The sequence below is a fragment of the Pocillopora damicornis genome, chromosome 12 (assembly GCF_964200805.1).
Source record: "Pocillopora damicornis chromosome 12, jaPocDami1.2, whole genome shotgun sequence".
Classification (NCBI taxonomy): Eukaryota; Metazoa; Cnidaria; class Anthozoa; order Scleractinia; family Pocilloporidae; genus Pocillopora; species Pocillopora damicornis.
In genome coordinates, this window is record NC_142681.1 from 4,028,683 (window position 1) to 4,041,599 (window position 12,917).

Genomic DNA, 12,917 nt, shown 5'->3' on the forward strand with positions numbered 1-12,917 from the left:
GCCATCTTTGCGATCGGTTTGTGGCATCGCGTGTCGCAACATATACATAAATTATACAGTGATGTTAAGAGGAATGGCTGCCACAATCAGAAAAATAGTAAGCACTTCCAAAGCTCCTGGAGCCATTGGACCTTACAAGTAAGATCAACAAAGTTAAATACGAGGGAGTGTGCGTCGGGGTACAAAGACAGACGACACTGATTAAATGTGCAGACAAAAATAAGTAATTGAAAGTCTCGCTCACGTGCATTGTTTCAAGTACTCGTTAAGTTTTCATTTTAGACGGAACTTGTAAGTTTATTTTTTGGAAAACCTTTGCGATCGGAGAGAGTCGCTCTCAGGAAGGAGAGACAAAAACGTTGCCCCTCTCCCCCCTCGATGGTCCATGAAGCAACTCGGTTTAAGTTACTTCTCCTAAGATTTACACATGGCTACTATAAGAAAGATTGTCCATACTTCGAAGCGAGTTCAGCCGATTCGTGGTGTGTACAGGTAAATATTTCGAAGAAGAAGTTACGAGTATGCCCGTAGCATCGAGAGAAATAGAATTAGAGGGACGTGAAAGATCGACCTAAACGCATCAAATTGATACCCTGTTTCGGACCAAAAGGGGTCTTCAACAACACTCCTTGGAGCTGTGCATGCCTACATAGCCTATGTGGAGGAGTTTCCCCCTCCCTTCCTGGGTGTCAATCGTGAGATGTGTAATCATGTGAGCTGCAACGAAGTCTCGATCACAACCAGAACGACCTACAACATTTTTTTGAGGCCTCACCTTGAGTAGTCTCATTAGGCCTTGAACTCATGACTTCCAACTTGCACATCAGTTCTCTTGCCAATCAAGAGAACTGCTGTGAAAGTGGTAAGCTGGTAATCTAAATAGTGTTCTAAAAGAGACTCATATTGGCTCCTTCCTATTTTGAACAGCCAAGCTGTAATTGCAGACAAAACAATGTATGTGTCTGGACAGCTGGGACTAGACCCAAACGTGAGTGTAACCATAATTAAATTAAGATAATTCGCATCACGTGACAGCATGATGGGAGGTATGTTTACCAAGTGATTAGTCTGCTGGACACAAGATCAAGAGGTCCCAATTGGAGTACTGGCTCCTTTTTTGTGCTTTATTCTTGGAAAATATATTCCTATGCTTGGGAAATCCCTCAAAATTCAATGAGATTACCTAAGATGAATAAGGAGCCTCTTCCCCCCAAAGTGGGAGTAGAGATACTCCTGGTCTCTTCATGCCACAAAAACTGGGGATAAACACCAGAAGTTATGGACTCTATAGCCACTTGACCTGATTCCCCATCCTCCTCCTTCTCCCCCCCCCCCCCCCACTCCTCCACCTCCTTACAAAGACAAAGGGCAGAGTTCTTGCAACCTTGGCATCAGTGGGGGATGATGTTGGTAGTTCAGATTGTATATAGAATTAGTCTGTCAGTGGCATCAGCTTGCTGAACCAGGGTAGCACTTTGAATACCCATTATCTTCAACTTCAAGGTGTTAGTCTCAGACTGACAGAAGTCATTTCCATAACCCCCTTCAAGCTCAAATTTGAACTGACCACTGTAAAGACACTGTACTCACTCTGATGATAACAAACCAGAGATAATTTTTGTTTAACAATATGAATCCCAAAAGGGTTAAAAAGAAATGTGTACTACACCCTTGAACAGGTACTTGTAACTATTTTACCATTCAATTTGATATAAACATTGTCATATTATTTTTATATTTTGTCTTTTTGTCATCTGGAAAGACTATGGATTTTGTATCAGATGATGTCACAGAGCAAACTAAGCAGGTATTTTGAACAAAAGTATGTTTAATACAAAGCATACCACACTTCCTATGAGAAGAATTCCAGTTTTATCTCATCTTCTGTCCTTATTGACAATATTGTCTCTTGAGACTTACTTTTATCAACCCTTTAAGTCCCACTAGTGACCAAGATAGAATTTCTCCTTACACTATCTGCTCAATATCAAGCAGAAAAGTGATGAGAATAAAGAAAAATATCAATTGAGGGATCATTTGTTGACCCAATTCCAAATTCTCCAAACTAACATCATATGAATTGTATGACAGACAGTAAGGAGAATTACTAATGAGATCTTGGGAGTTAAAGGGTTAATTAATTTCTATGCTGTTTATATGAAGGCACTGACCAACATGGGCCATATTCTGGAAGCAGGAGGCTCATCATTTGACAAAGGTATGTAACTTGGTCATGGGAGGGTTCAAGCCCCAGACCAGACCAACACTCAGGTCTAAAAAATAACTGAGGAGAATGTGTCACCTTCGCTATGACATCTGTAAGTGGTTAGACTTGCTGGTCTTCTCAGCTAAGGGTAATTAACTGTAAGCCCCATCTCCTACATCTCCTCTGTACTGGTTGGCAAGGGAGGTTAATGAACCCACGCACTTCTTGCAAAGAGCAAGGAATATAGCTTCTGGTGTTGTGGTCTGGCCTTGTTATTATTAATTAATTTTAAAGATTACCCAGTAGTATTTACTATATAGAAAGAGGTGGGGTGACAGAGGAAGAAGAAGAAGAACTTTTTATACTCTTCATTTTATAAGTATTATAATTTAAAGTTTGCTGTCCAAATAAAAAGAATGGCTTCAAAAAATTGCGAGCAGCAAGCAATATTTTTACTTTTGAGTAATGATATCTATATCAAGTTAGAAGCACTTGCACCAATTCTTGTAAATTATTTTGTGAGCTTTTGATTTACAAATGTAAGGGAAATCATCAGATCTGGACTTTCAAATTTTAGCAAACTAATCATGGCATGTTTCTAATATGCAAGCAAAATTTACATTTTAGTTGTGAAGACCACCGTTCTATTGGCGGACATTGGAGACTTTGCCAAAGTGAATGAGGTTTATGCCACATGTGAGTTTTCCTGTCATTGATGTGATTTTCATTGTAACAGTTGTTAACCCTTTAACTCCCAAGATCTGATTGTTAATTCTCCCTACTAGCTTCTAGAAGTTTCCCTATAACTGAGTTACCAGAATTTGGTGTTAGTTCAAGATCACTACTCCGACCTGATAAGTTTTAGTATTCTTATCGCATTTTTGCTGAATACTGTTTGGATTTTGTAGGGAGAAGTTACATGTTAATCACTTCTGGGTGTTAAAGGTTTAAATGGTTTTTGTCTATATAGTGGGATTCATGGTGATCAACTGGATAGCTTAGTAGAGTCAGGATTGAAGGGTCTGGGATTGAGTCCTGGCCAGAGTTTCCATTGTGTTCAGTGTTAAGACTCATCACTCCATGACTCTCCTCAGCCAGAGTTCAAACAGGGTTGCCTGCAATAATGAGGGTAACCTAATGAGATTAATTAGTCAATCCAATATCAAATTCTCTAAACTAACTTCACTATAATTGTATGGCAGACAATGAGGAAAATTACTAATGAGATCTTGTGAGTAAAAGTTTTAAGGGTTGCACTGTACTCTGATTGGCTTTTAGTGAAGGAAAGCATTCCATATTGTTTATTCTTCACAGTTTTCACTTCAAAACAGCCAGCAAGGGCAGCCTATCAAGTAGGAAATCTTCCCAAGGTAATAACCATTTCATCCATCAGAAAATTTACCTTTTTTTCCTTTTTCTGTCAAGGGTAGTAAGGGCTCCCAGGGTACACCTTGCCCCTTTCTGTCTAGAAAAAGTGATACTTTTCACAAAAGGCGTTTCAATTGAATGCCTTGAAACCAAAAACCAAAGTACAAGGTACATAACACAAGGAGCTAATGAAAACTCAAAGTGAAAAAAACCAAGCTGAGTAACGCGCGTGAAAACGCGAGAGAAAATACGCGGGGAAACGTGAGTGACCATATCGCGATATAAGCTTATGTTATAAGGTTCTGGTCGCGATTGGCGTATCTTTTGTATCTGATTAGCTAAGAGGGTGGCGTGGGTTTTCTAAACCTACACAGAGTGACGTACAGTCCTGGTTTACTTTCGATGCTCGATTAAAAACTCTCTGTAGCAGAAAAAACCCTGGCGTGCCCCCAAACGGTATTAAGATGTTGGTTTGGTATTCACATCCTGGAAAATACTGCATGGGTCCCAGATCATAGTTCGCGCGACTCCCAAGGTAAAGATACACTGAAATAAGGAATTTTTTATATATTTCTTTTCAGTATGGAAAAGTTGAGATAGAAGCAGTTGCGATTGTGGGTGAGGTAAAGGATGAGTAGGCATTGATGTGGTACTACGATAAAGACACAAACTAATCCAAACTATAAAGAAAAGTTTAGAACCTTCTGTGAGTTTAAAAAGAGGGAAGTGTAAACTCGCTTAAACTTTGTAACGGGTAGGGAATGATGAATGCTCCAAACGAAGTCACTAGTGTGAAATAAATGTTTTTGCCTTTTCAGACTTGGTTATTTGATGATTTTCTTCTTTTTTCGGTCAGGTTTTTTTTTTTACAAAAATAATATGGGAACTAACAAAATATTTAGAAAAACCCATATGATGAAGACCCCGTTAAGCTTCGTGGAAAGCTTATTCTGCGTGTAGTCGAGTTAGCCTCGGTCCGCTCTCACGCAATTTTGTTCTTCTAAAATCTCTTTACGCCTCGTGTGATGAAGAGGAACAAACCCTGGAGGTTCTTGACGTTCTTGAGGGTGATTAGATAATCTGTAACAAGAACGTCGCTCGATACGTGTTTCCTCTTTTTGTTCCCATCACTGTTTATTATCGTATAAATTTGAGCTGGGTCTCTCTATCAGGGTTGATTAGGGAGGTTTTATCGTCAGAAGACACCAGACAAAAAAATTGCTGCAACTCGTCGCGGGGGACATGGAAGAAAAATTTAAATCTTTGGCTTTGCGACAGAATTTTTTTCGCCACCATAGGTAGCACAAGTTAAAGTAGGTTTAAAAAATAACGTTTGCAGCGATACATTAGTCGCAGCGATTTGTTGCGGTGACACGACGCACGAATCGCTGGTTTGTCGCTGAGACCTAACTAGTTTGTCCCAACCAGGTAGATAGCGCTGTTTAGTGGATAAATCTCTACTTGGAAATAAGGTGTTAGGAAAATGGATCACTATCCACTAGGACCAGTTGCTATTAAGAGTGCATGTCTATTTAGTGTCGTAAATCCAGGGCCGTAGTTATCGCAACGAGCCCGCATTGACCATTCAAAGTCAAAGCAAGCCATCTCTTCAAGGCATCGAAAAACGCGGGTGATAAAAGTCGTGAATACAGGGGATATATTTCTAAAGAAACTGTGGTGCTGCGTCTGTGGGAGAGGATAAAAAGCTAAGTTAGTATTATCAACTGAGTTGATAACGTAAATTGGCCATTGTAAAGAGTTCAAAGCTTACGTTTCAAGCGTTAACCCTTCGCCAGAGCGAAAGACAAAGGACTAACGCTCAAATCCTCTTATGCTTTTTTGGCAACGTCGAAGTTATTTGCCTTCTTCTTACGGTAGGATTTCTTCTTTGCCCTGGTTTAGGTCACTGCAAGTAAGCTGTAATGGCATGGAGATGTTGGGTGATATTCAATGATATGTAAAAATTTTAGAGCCAGAAGCGTTTTTTTGATAAACCTCAGTATATGTCAATAAAGATCCTCTCGTTGAGTGGTGCAGAACGGTTCTCGAGTGTCATGATTAATCCGGTTTGAGTTTTGCATCTGATTGGTTGGGATGCTGGAAAGAGTTTTCTAGACCAATCACAGAGCAAGGCACAGCAAAATCAATTCAATTGCGGACTTTCAGGGTCGGTAATTTTCAAATGAGTGTCGAAATCAATCCTGGTCAGTCCCGAATTGCTCTAAGCTAGCTTTACTTCGCTCCGTGATTGGTCTAGAAAACACGCGCCCCTCCCCCATGCAACCAATCAGATGCAGAACCAAAACCAATCGCGCCTCGCTCATAAGCGTTTTCCCGCGCTTTACGCAGTTTACTCGTTTTCACTGTGCCTTCTCATTGACTCATGAAGCTATTTTCCCTTGTTCTGATTGGCTGTTGTGATAACTCTGGATTTGGTTTGACGACACTCAATCGAAAAGCACTCTGTCGACGCCTGTCAGTCGGTTTCTTTGCAATCGTTGGGGTAGTAGTAGTCCTTTGGTTTGTGAAGTCAACTTAGGAGGGCTTACACAAACTACTTGCACATAAACAAGCGGTGATTAAACTGAACCACATGGAGTTTCGATACGGTAACGAGAGAAGCGGAGAAGGAAACGCTATCAACTCCGACATAGAACTGAGTTTTATTTCATTTAACAAAAACAGTTACAACAGTTTGAAAACCTTGACCGGAAAGAGTCAAAAACTGTTCTTCACAGCTGTTTACAAATCATTTAAGAAAATCATTGTAGTATTTGAACAATGTTTCCTGTCATTAAACTCGTCAGTATGTTATCTACTACAAACTATACTATAGCATCATCAGTGATCAAGATTTCTTTTAGCTAAATCGATGTTTTACCCAGACCTTCACACATATGAGTTACTAATTTTCCTCTCTAGAAAATCACAGTCTACGTACAATTATACTACAGAAATAAATCAAGTTCTGCTTTCTTCAGTATTTACAATCAATTTTCATATCCACATGCCTCAGCTTATTTATAGTGTAAACTATTATCTTCTGTCATAGGGAAGTAATTGTAAGGCACCGAGAAATAGTGAAAATTACTGGTTCTTTTGATACGCAAGTCTTATGATTTAATCATATTCAGTTTATCAGATTTCTCAACACTTACAAAATATCAATTTCTTTTGCTCTATTTCATAAGGTAAAACTTTCCTTCTCTTTTAAATACATAGTATTTTATCTTGCGTTAAACTTAGATTTGTGTGTTTTATTTTGAGTTTTATGTTTTTAGGTTTGGTGTTACTAGAGTGACGATTTACTGTTTTGCCGATATGTATTCAAGTAAACCTTGTGTATGATAAAAGCTGTAATTACTGATTCAGATTCAACAGATCCTCTCAAGGCCTGTGTCTCTGAATACATAGATACGTAAAACCTTCATGGTAAAAAGGGTCATGCTTCAGAACCCAGTTTTTCGAACGATAGATAAAGCTGTCCAGCAGATAAATCTTTATCCAGCGGATAAGTGCTTACAAAACGTACTACACTATCCACAAGATAGAAATTTAACCACTGGATAGAGTTGTCCACCTTAAGAACCTACGTGGACAAGGATTTTGTGTACAGTTCCAGACTGTAAAATTACGTGAAATGATAGGCGTTCACTGTTTTTACGGGAACCCAATACATTCTTAACTGTCCTCACTAGCCGGTGTTTCCTCTTGCGGTGTCGCTTCTTCGCTTTTTTGCGGTTCTTCAGCTGCTTGCTGTTCGTCGGCTTGAGGTTCTCCATCTGCGGGATTTGATTCCTCAGCCGCAAGATTCGAATCTTCGGCGGCGGGCTTCGCTTCTTCGGCCGCAGGATTCGCTTCTTCAGGCGCAGGTTGCGCTTCTTGTTCCTCAGGTTTTGTTTCCTCGGCCGCTGGTTGTGATTCTTCCTCCGCAGGTTTAGATTCTTCGGCTGCGGGTTGCGATTGCTGTGTTTGATCAGCAGCAGCTGGCATCTCTTCTGCGTTTTCTGTTTGTGATGGCGTTTCTCCGTCCACTTGTGCAGCCGCCTCTTCACCTTCCTTTGCTACTTCTGGTTCTCTTTCAGTTCCTTCTTGCGCCTCTGTTTTCACAGCTTCATTCTGCTCCTCTACTTGCTCAACATCAGGTTTATCACTACCGCTGCTTTCCGCTGCGGCCTCGGCGTTCACTTCACTCTCAGCCGGTTGCTGAGTTTGTTCTTCGTCTTTACTGGGAGCCGTGCTTTCTTCGCCTGATCCACTCTGTTCTCCTCCTTTGTCTTTCTTCGCCTCCTCTTCCTGTGGTTTAACTTGTTCGTCTTTCTTTCCTTGTACAACTTCTTGTTGAGATTCCTCCACTACTTCAGGTCTCGATTCTTCACCGAGAGGATCTTCTCGCGGTTCGTTCTCGCTCGCTTTCTCGGGAACGGAACTTTGTGGTTTACCATCTACTTGAGTTGGTTGCTCTGAAATAAAAATAAAACAATAAAAATGCATTCCCGTTTAGCCAGTAGTATCATTTCAAATATTCCATACGTTTCCTCGACAGTAACGCATCAATAACCCGCTTCAACATTTCTGGGGTTGGTTTTTTAAAAGTTGCAACTAATGGATAAAATCTGAAATAAAACTTGCAAATTATTTCGAAACCAGAGAATTGCTCCTGTCAATGCAAGCGCAGAATTGGCCAATGATAACTCCACTAGAGGCACAGCTAAGGAGTTAGGTATTTCAGCTGTAACAATACTTCATTTGCAGCCGAGTTTTCCCACCTTACAACACGCAAGGCGCGTTTACACTTGCTGGTTCATTCCCTCAAAATCCTCTACCAAAACACAGCGTCTAAAGGTTGACAAGGCAAATTTCTGTACTCTATAGATATGTCCTAATAGTGTCGCAAAAGAAATCTGATAACTCCCAGACTAAGTATACCATTCTGATTTTTTTCTCTGTCACTTCCCGTCAGTTGTTCGTTTTTTCGTCACCGACATAGTGCAAAAGCGCTAGTGGTACAAAGTTATCCAACGCTTGGCAGCTGTTTTTTATCTTATTCAGAGTAACTTATGGTCGTCTAGCAATGAAGTATAGACATTAAATACTCTTTTACTTCGACTGTTTTCGTCGAAAACGACTGTGCATAAAGTAGCCTTCTTCACTACACAGAAAAATAGCAAATTGACGAAGGAACAAATTTCTGACGATCGAATTTTTTTCGTTCGGGAAAGCAAAACTCAAGACCTAAAAAGTTGTTGACAATTTAGCTGAATGAATAATTTAGCTCAAAGGCTACACGGATGAACGATTTCTCTCCACTCATAAAAAGGAAGAAACTGCTGACAAGCTTTGTTCCAGCATGATATCGATAGCAACTATTCATTTGTATCTCATGACAAAAATTTTAAAAACACTTTTGTCTTGAAACAAACACTTCAGAATAGACAAGTGAAAAAATAAATAAATAAAAACCAATGAAACAAAACACGACACGGTTTACATCGTCCTCTCGAACATGCTTAATGCTCATTTAGCTTTATCGAAATAAAAACAATTTCGTGGTATTGATTAGAGTTGAGATTTAGACAAAACAAGTTTAATTTACAAGAAATCCGTTGCGCAATTAAGAAAACGCTTCTGATACGGCTCTATATATATTGTTTAGTCTTAATTCATTTCCTACCATGGCAACTGTTGCAGTTTTCTAATCACAAACCATTTGTTCATTTTATTCCTTTCTACCGTGCTTGATTAAATATTATTGTTCACTACTGGGGAAAAATATTTAAATGTGCTTTTTGCAACTGAAAAAAATTGCTTCGATTTGTGAAGATTTTCATAGAAAGATATGTATTTCGAGGTTCGCCACACTAAAGCCGTATGTTGTATTTGTTCAATGCAAACTGAAGTTTTGGATGTATAAACACATGGGATTTCCAATTGTCAGTTTTAATCTAGAAGATCAAGCGCATTTAAAATGATTTTCATTTCGCCTTCATTCCTATTTTATAACAACTGGTATATCATGGCAAGGGTTTCGTGTTTTTTCCCTACTAAAAATTGAATTTTGATTAAAAAAAAATGAAAGGTTTCAGAAATATGGTTAGTACGAGTCGTAGAGTCTTTCAATTATGCGTGCTGAGGATTTAAAGTTTACTTTATGTGTCCACACTAAAATTAATCGCTTTCCGACTATGAATCGTTCTTTATTAGCATGGTTAGAGGACACATGCTAAAACAAGTCAGAATATCTCTCATTTGATAAGAAGCTTGTATTCTAATTTCTCACATGTCCGCTCTTTCCTTCTTGTAGTAAAACGATTTCCCGCTATATAGTTTTGAATTCAAGTAATATGTCTCCAACTGGTACATACAAACTTAAAATAGGACGGTGTATCATTGATCGCGATCAGCGCGCCAATATAGCCAATATAGCAATTTATTCTGAGATGGCGCTTTATTTATTTCCCGGCATCAAAAATGACCTTTAAATTCTCAGTTTAACGACGGTTTATTTCACAATAAGCCAGTTAAATCCTATTAGAAATCACGATTAAAGGGTAGTGCGAGGACGAATTACCACTTCTTTATTTTTGTGTGCTCCCCAAACCGCAGTAAAAAAATATCAGATTTTATTGTCGCGCAGATATTGAATCGAAGCGTAAGCATCTTAACAACTGACACCACTCGATTCTTAGGAAAACTGAACCTTTATTTCTTCCCGGGAAAAACCACTTAAAGCAGTCTGTACATTCAGTTACCTGTGCTTGGGGCATCTTTCTGATCATTTACCACCTGGTTATTTTCTGCAGTTGTTGTACTTTCGATCTTCACGGGTTTCGTGGGAGCGACGTTTGCTTGGGGTGACATCTCAGATCCTCCTTGGTTCGCGGCCGTTTGAGCAGCAGCGACCTGAACTGGTTGCGGAGTTCTCTCAACGTTTCGCGCCTGTGCGCTTGAAGAACAACCCATAGCGGCTTACGATAAAATAGAGTTTCCTCTGTTTTCTTTGTGAGATGAGCGACTGTTTCTTTAAGGCTTTTCTGCACCACTGCGTTTGGTAGATGAGAGAGTGATTGTCACGCGTGCGTTTGTTTTGTGTTTCAACCGGGTAGACGAGTAGCCTTCGCTGTTTATGCTTGTTTACATCCGTTACCAGGGAACAGCTGTCAACAGTAATTGATCTGTGGTTCGGATGAATAACTCCGTTGCTATATTTCTGTTTGCAGAAATTACAAAAGAAACAACTTAACATAATAATGCCCTGCTGGTTGTTTTACAACCTTAAATGCCATATAATCCATGGCAATACGAAGGTTGTGTAAACGAATATGTTCAATTAATGCTTTTGGGTAATTATTTCCTTCATCATCCCACCTTTCATAATTTATTGCTTTGGCAACCCTAAGGTCCAAAAATACTTTTTCTCTTGAGTGCGAAGTAAGTAAAGCTGCTTCTGCGTTTAAATTATTTTAACAGATCGAAGCCGTGTGTTATTTTCATCACCCGATCAATCACTTTTCAAACATGGTGTACATTAAAAAAAGAAGAATTTAAGATTGAAATTTCGGCATTTACCACGCTTCATTTCCTAGTAATACTTCCTTTCCCCAGCGGGTCGCATTTAAATCAACTCAACACAAGAGCTTTCAACCACTAATAATTCTAGCAAAACACTTCGCTGTGCGTTTCAAGTATTACTGTGCCACACTCAGCGTAAAGAGTGGCATTTTCCTTGCACTCTGTTTGTCGAGACGAGCGAAAAAGTGGGAGGAGCAAGGGAAAATTTATTAAAAATTAAAATTAAGCGGGGGCGAGTGGGTGAGGGGGGCCGCTCTGCCAGCTCAGAGCTAGACACAATGTTGGCCCCAGTCTAGGGAGGGTGGTGGGATAGAGATGCTCGTAAAAAATAGGGCAAAATCCTCCCCCCTATTAAAAATGGCAGTGCTGTTTTTTTTATATGAGCCCTCCCACATTTCCCAAATCAAATTGCCAGGAAAAATTCAAATGCTGCATTTTCCTTAATCCATGAAGTCATTTGTTAGTTTCTGCCACCACATTATCCAGAAAAACTTGATCAACACATTTTCAATGTAATCTTACTAAATAATTCATAAGTATTAAGTGCCCCTTTTGTCAAATGACTGGGCACTGGCGTCTTCGGGTCGACCCTTTATATACACAATGTGTATGAGTAAAAGCTTTGAAATACGACTACAATTTATCACTTTTTGATTCCAAGGAATTCAACTGTCAGATGACACTTCCTATCAGCGATTCGTGTGTTAAAATATGTGTGTAGAATATTTTTCTCCTTCATGTCCACCCTAAAACGGAAAACTTCTTACACGAGGAGGATTTTTTTTTTCTTTTTCTGGCATACATTCGAAGCTAAAATGAAGATTCTTATGTATGACGTATTATTACAATTTAATCAATTTACCTCATTTGCATCAATTGGCTCAGAACTTCTTAACTTTCGTGATGAAGGCCAATTTACATTCTCTGTCTAAAATGTCTGTCTGTCTGTGACACTGCTTAATTAAAAAGCCACGAATTGCCAATACGAGACATCTATAATTTTTCAAGGCTGGCATCCATTTCATTAAATATGTTGTTTTCATAAAGAACATCTATACATTTTATTTTCCACAATCAGAGAAAAACACTCGGGCTCTTCCAAGCCATACAAATTATTCCTGAGAATGAAAAACATTGCAAAATACAGTTCGACGTTTCTCTTTGCTAATCATTTCACCGAGCTTAGTAGTCTTCGGATTAAGTGAGATTCACTGTAAACTAGAAAAGCGGAGTCATCAAGCAGAGTAATAGTCTAATGGGGGTAGAAGCGGATACATGAACCTGTGTATCGTGGCAATTAAATTAGACTCACGATTCATGAATTTTCACGTTTTACACCTGGAAATCATGAATTACCAGATAAAGTCAAATAAATCATGAATATTTCACAAAATTTTTGATGAATCATGAATCATTGGGCTAGAAAAAGACAGGAGTCACGAAACTCGACGGTAAAATAATTCTGCTTCCAACCCAGGAATTTTGAAACAAATATTCGATGAATTCAGCTAGTAAAGTAATTAACTTTTTTTTTCTTACATAAATAGTAAGAATTTATCTTCTAATATCATTGAGTTTCTAGTACGATAATTGTGAGGGATCGACAAGTAAATGCAAAGTGTTGAATGACACGTACCTTGGTCAATGTGTTAGCCTGAAAAAGCTGTCGTCGACCGAATCTTGTATAAAAGTCATGACGAAGGACAGGAACATCATAGAAGTTAGAGGGTCTTAAAAAAATGAATATATTTGTATTCGAAACCACACCTTG

At 39.0% G+C, this 12,917-nt stretch overlaps 2 protein-coding genes across 4 annotated transcripts; one reads left to right on the forward strand and one right to left on the reverse strand.

Moving 5' to 3' along the window:
- The first annotated feature begins 1 nt into the window (after position 1).
- LOC113686220 (2-iminobutanoate/2-iminopropanoate deaminase) lies at positions 2-5,610 on the forward strand. 2 transcript variants are annotated; one of them, XM_027203819.2, is made up of 8 exons: positions 2-138; positions 928-988; positions 1,763-1,807; positions 2,164-2,218; positions 2,834-2,902; positions 3,521-3,576; positions 4,156-4,197; positions 5,477-5,610. In XM_027203819.2, the coding sequence occupies exons 1-8, from the start codon at positions 62-64 to the stop codon at positions 5,495-5,497; spliced, it is 426 nt and encodes a 141-aa protein (XP_027059620.1). In that variant the 5' UTR covers positions 2-61; the 3' UTR covers positions 5,498-5,610. The 2 variants fall into 2 exon arrangements, with proteins under 2 accessions (XP_027059620.1, XP_027059625.2); XM_027203824.2 differs by lacking the exon at positions 2-138 and adding an exon at positions 309-492.
- Positions 5,611-6,218: 608 nt separating this feature from the next.
- LOC113685945 (uncharacterized) lies at positions 6,219-11,325 on the reverse strand. Of its 2 annotated transcripts, XM_027203538.2 has the most exons (3): positions 11,144-11,325; positions 10,327-10,784; positions 6,219-8,037 (listed from the first exon to the last, which is right to left on the reverse strand). In XM_027203538.2, the coding sequence occupies exons 2-3, from the start codon at positions 10,535-10,537 to the stop codon at positions 7,256-7,258; spliced, it is 993 nt and encodes a 330-aa protein (XP_027059339.2). In that variant the 5' UTR covers positions 10,538-10,784; positions 11,144-11,325; the 3' UTR covers positions 6,219-7,255. The 2 variants fall into 2 exon arrangements, with proteins under 2 accessions (XP_027059339.2, XP_027059347.2); XM_027203546.2 differs by lacking the exons at positions 10,327-10,784; positions 11,144-11,325 and adding an exon at positions 8,108-8,258.
- Between the last annotated feature and the right edge of the window lie 1,592 nt (positions 11,326-12,917).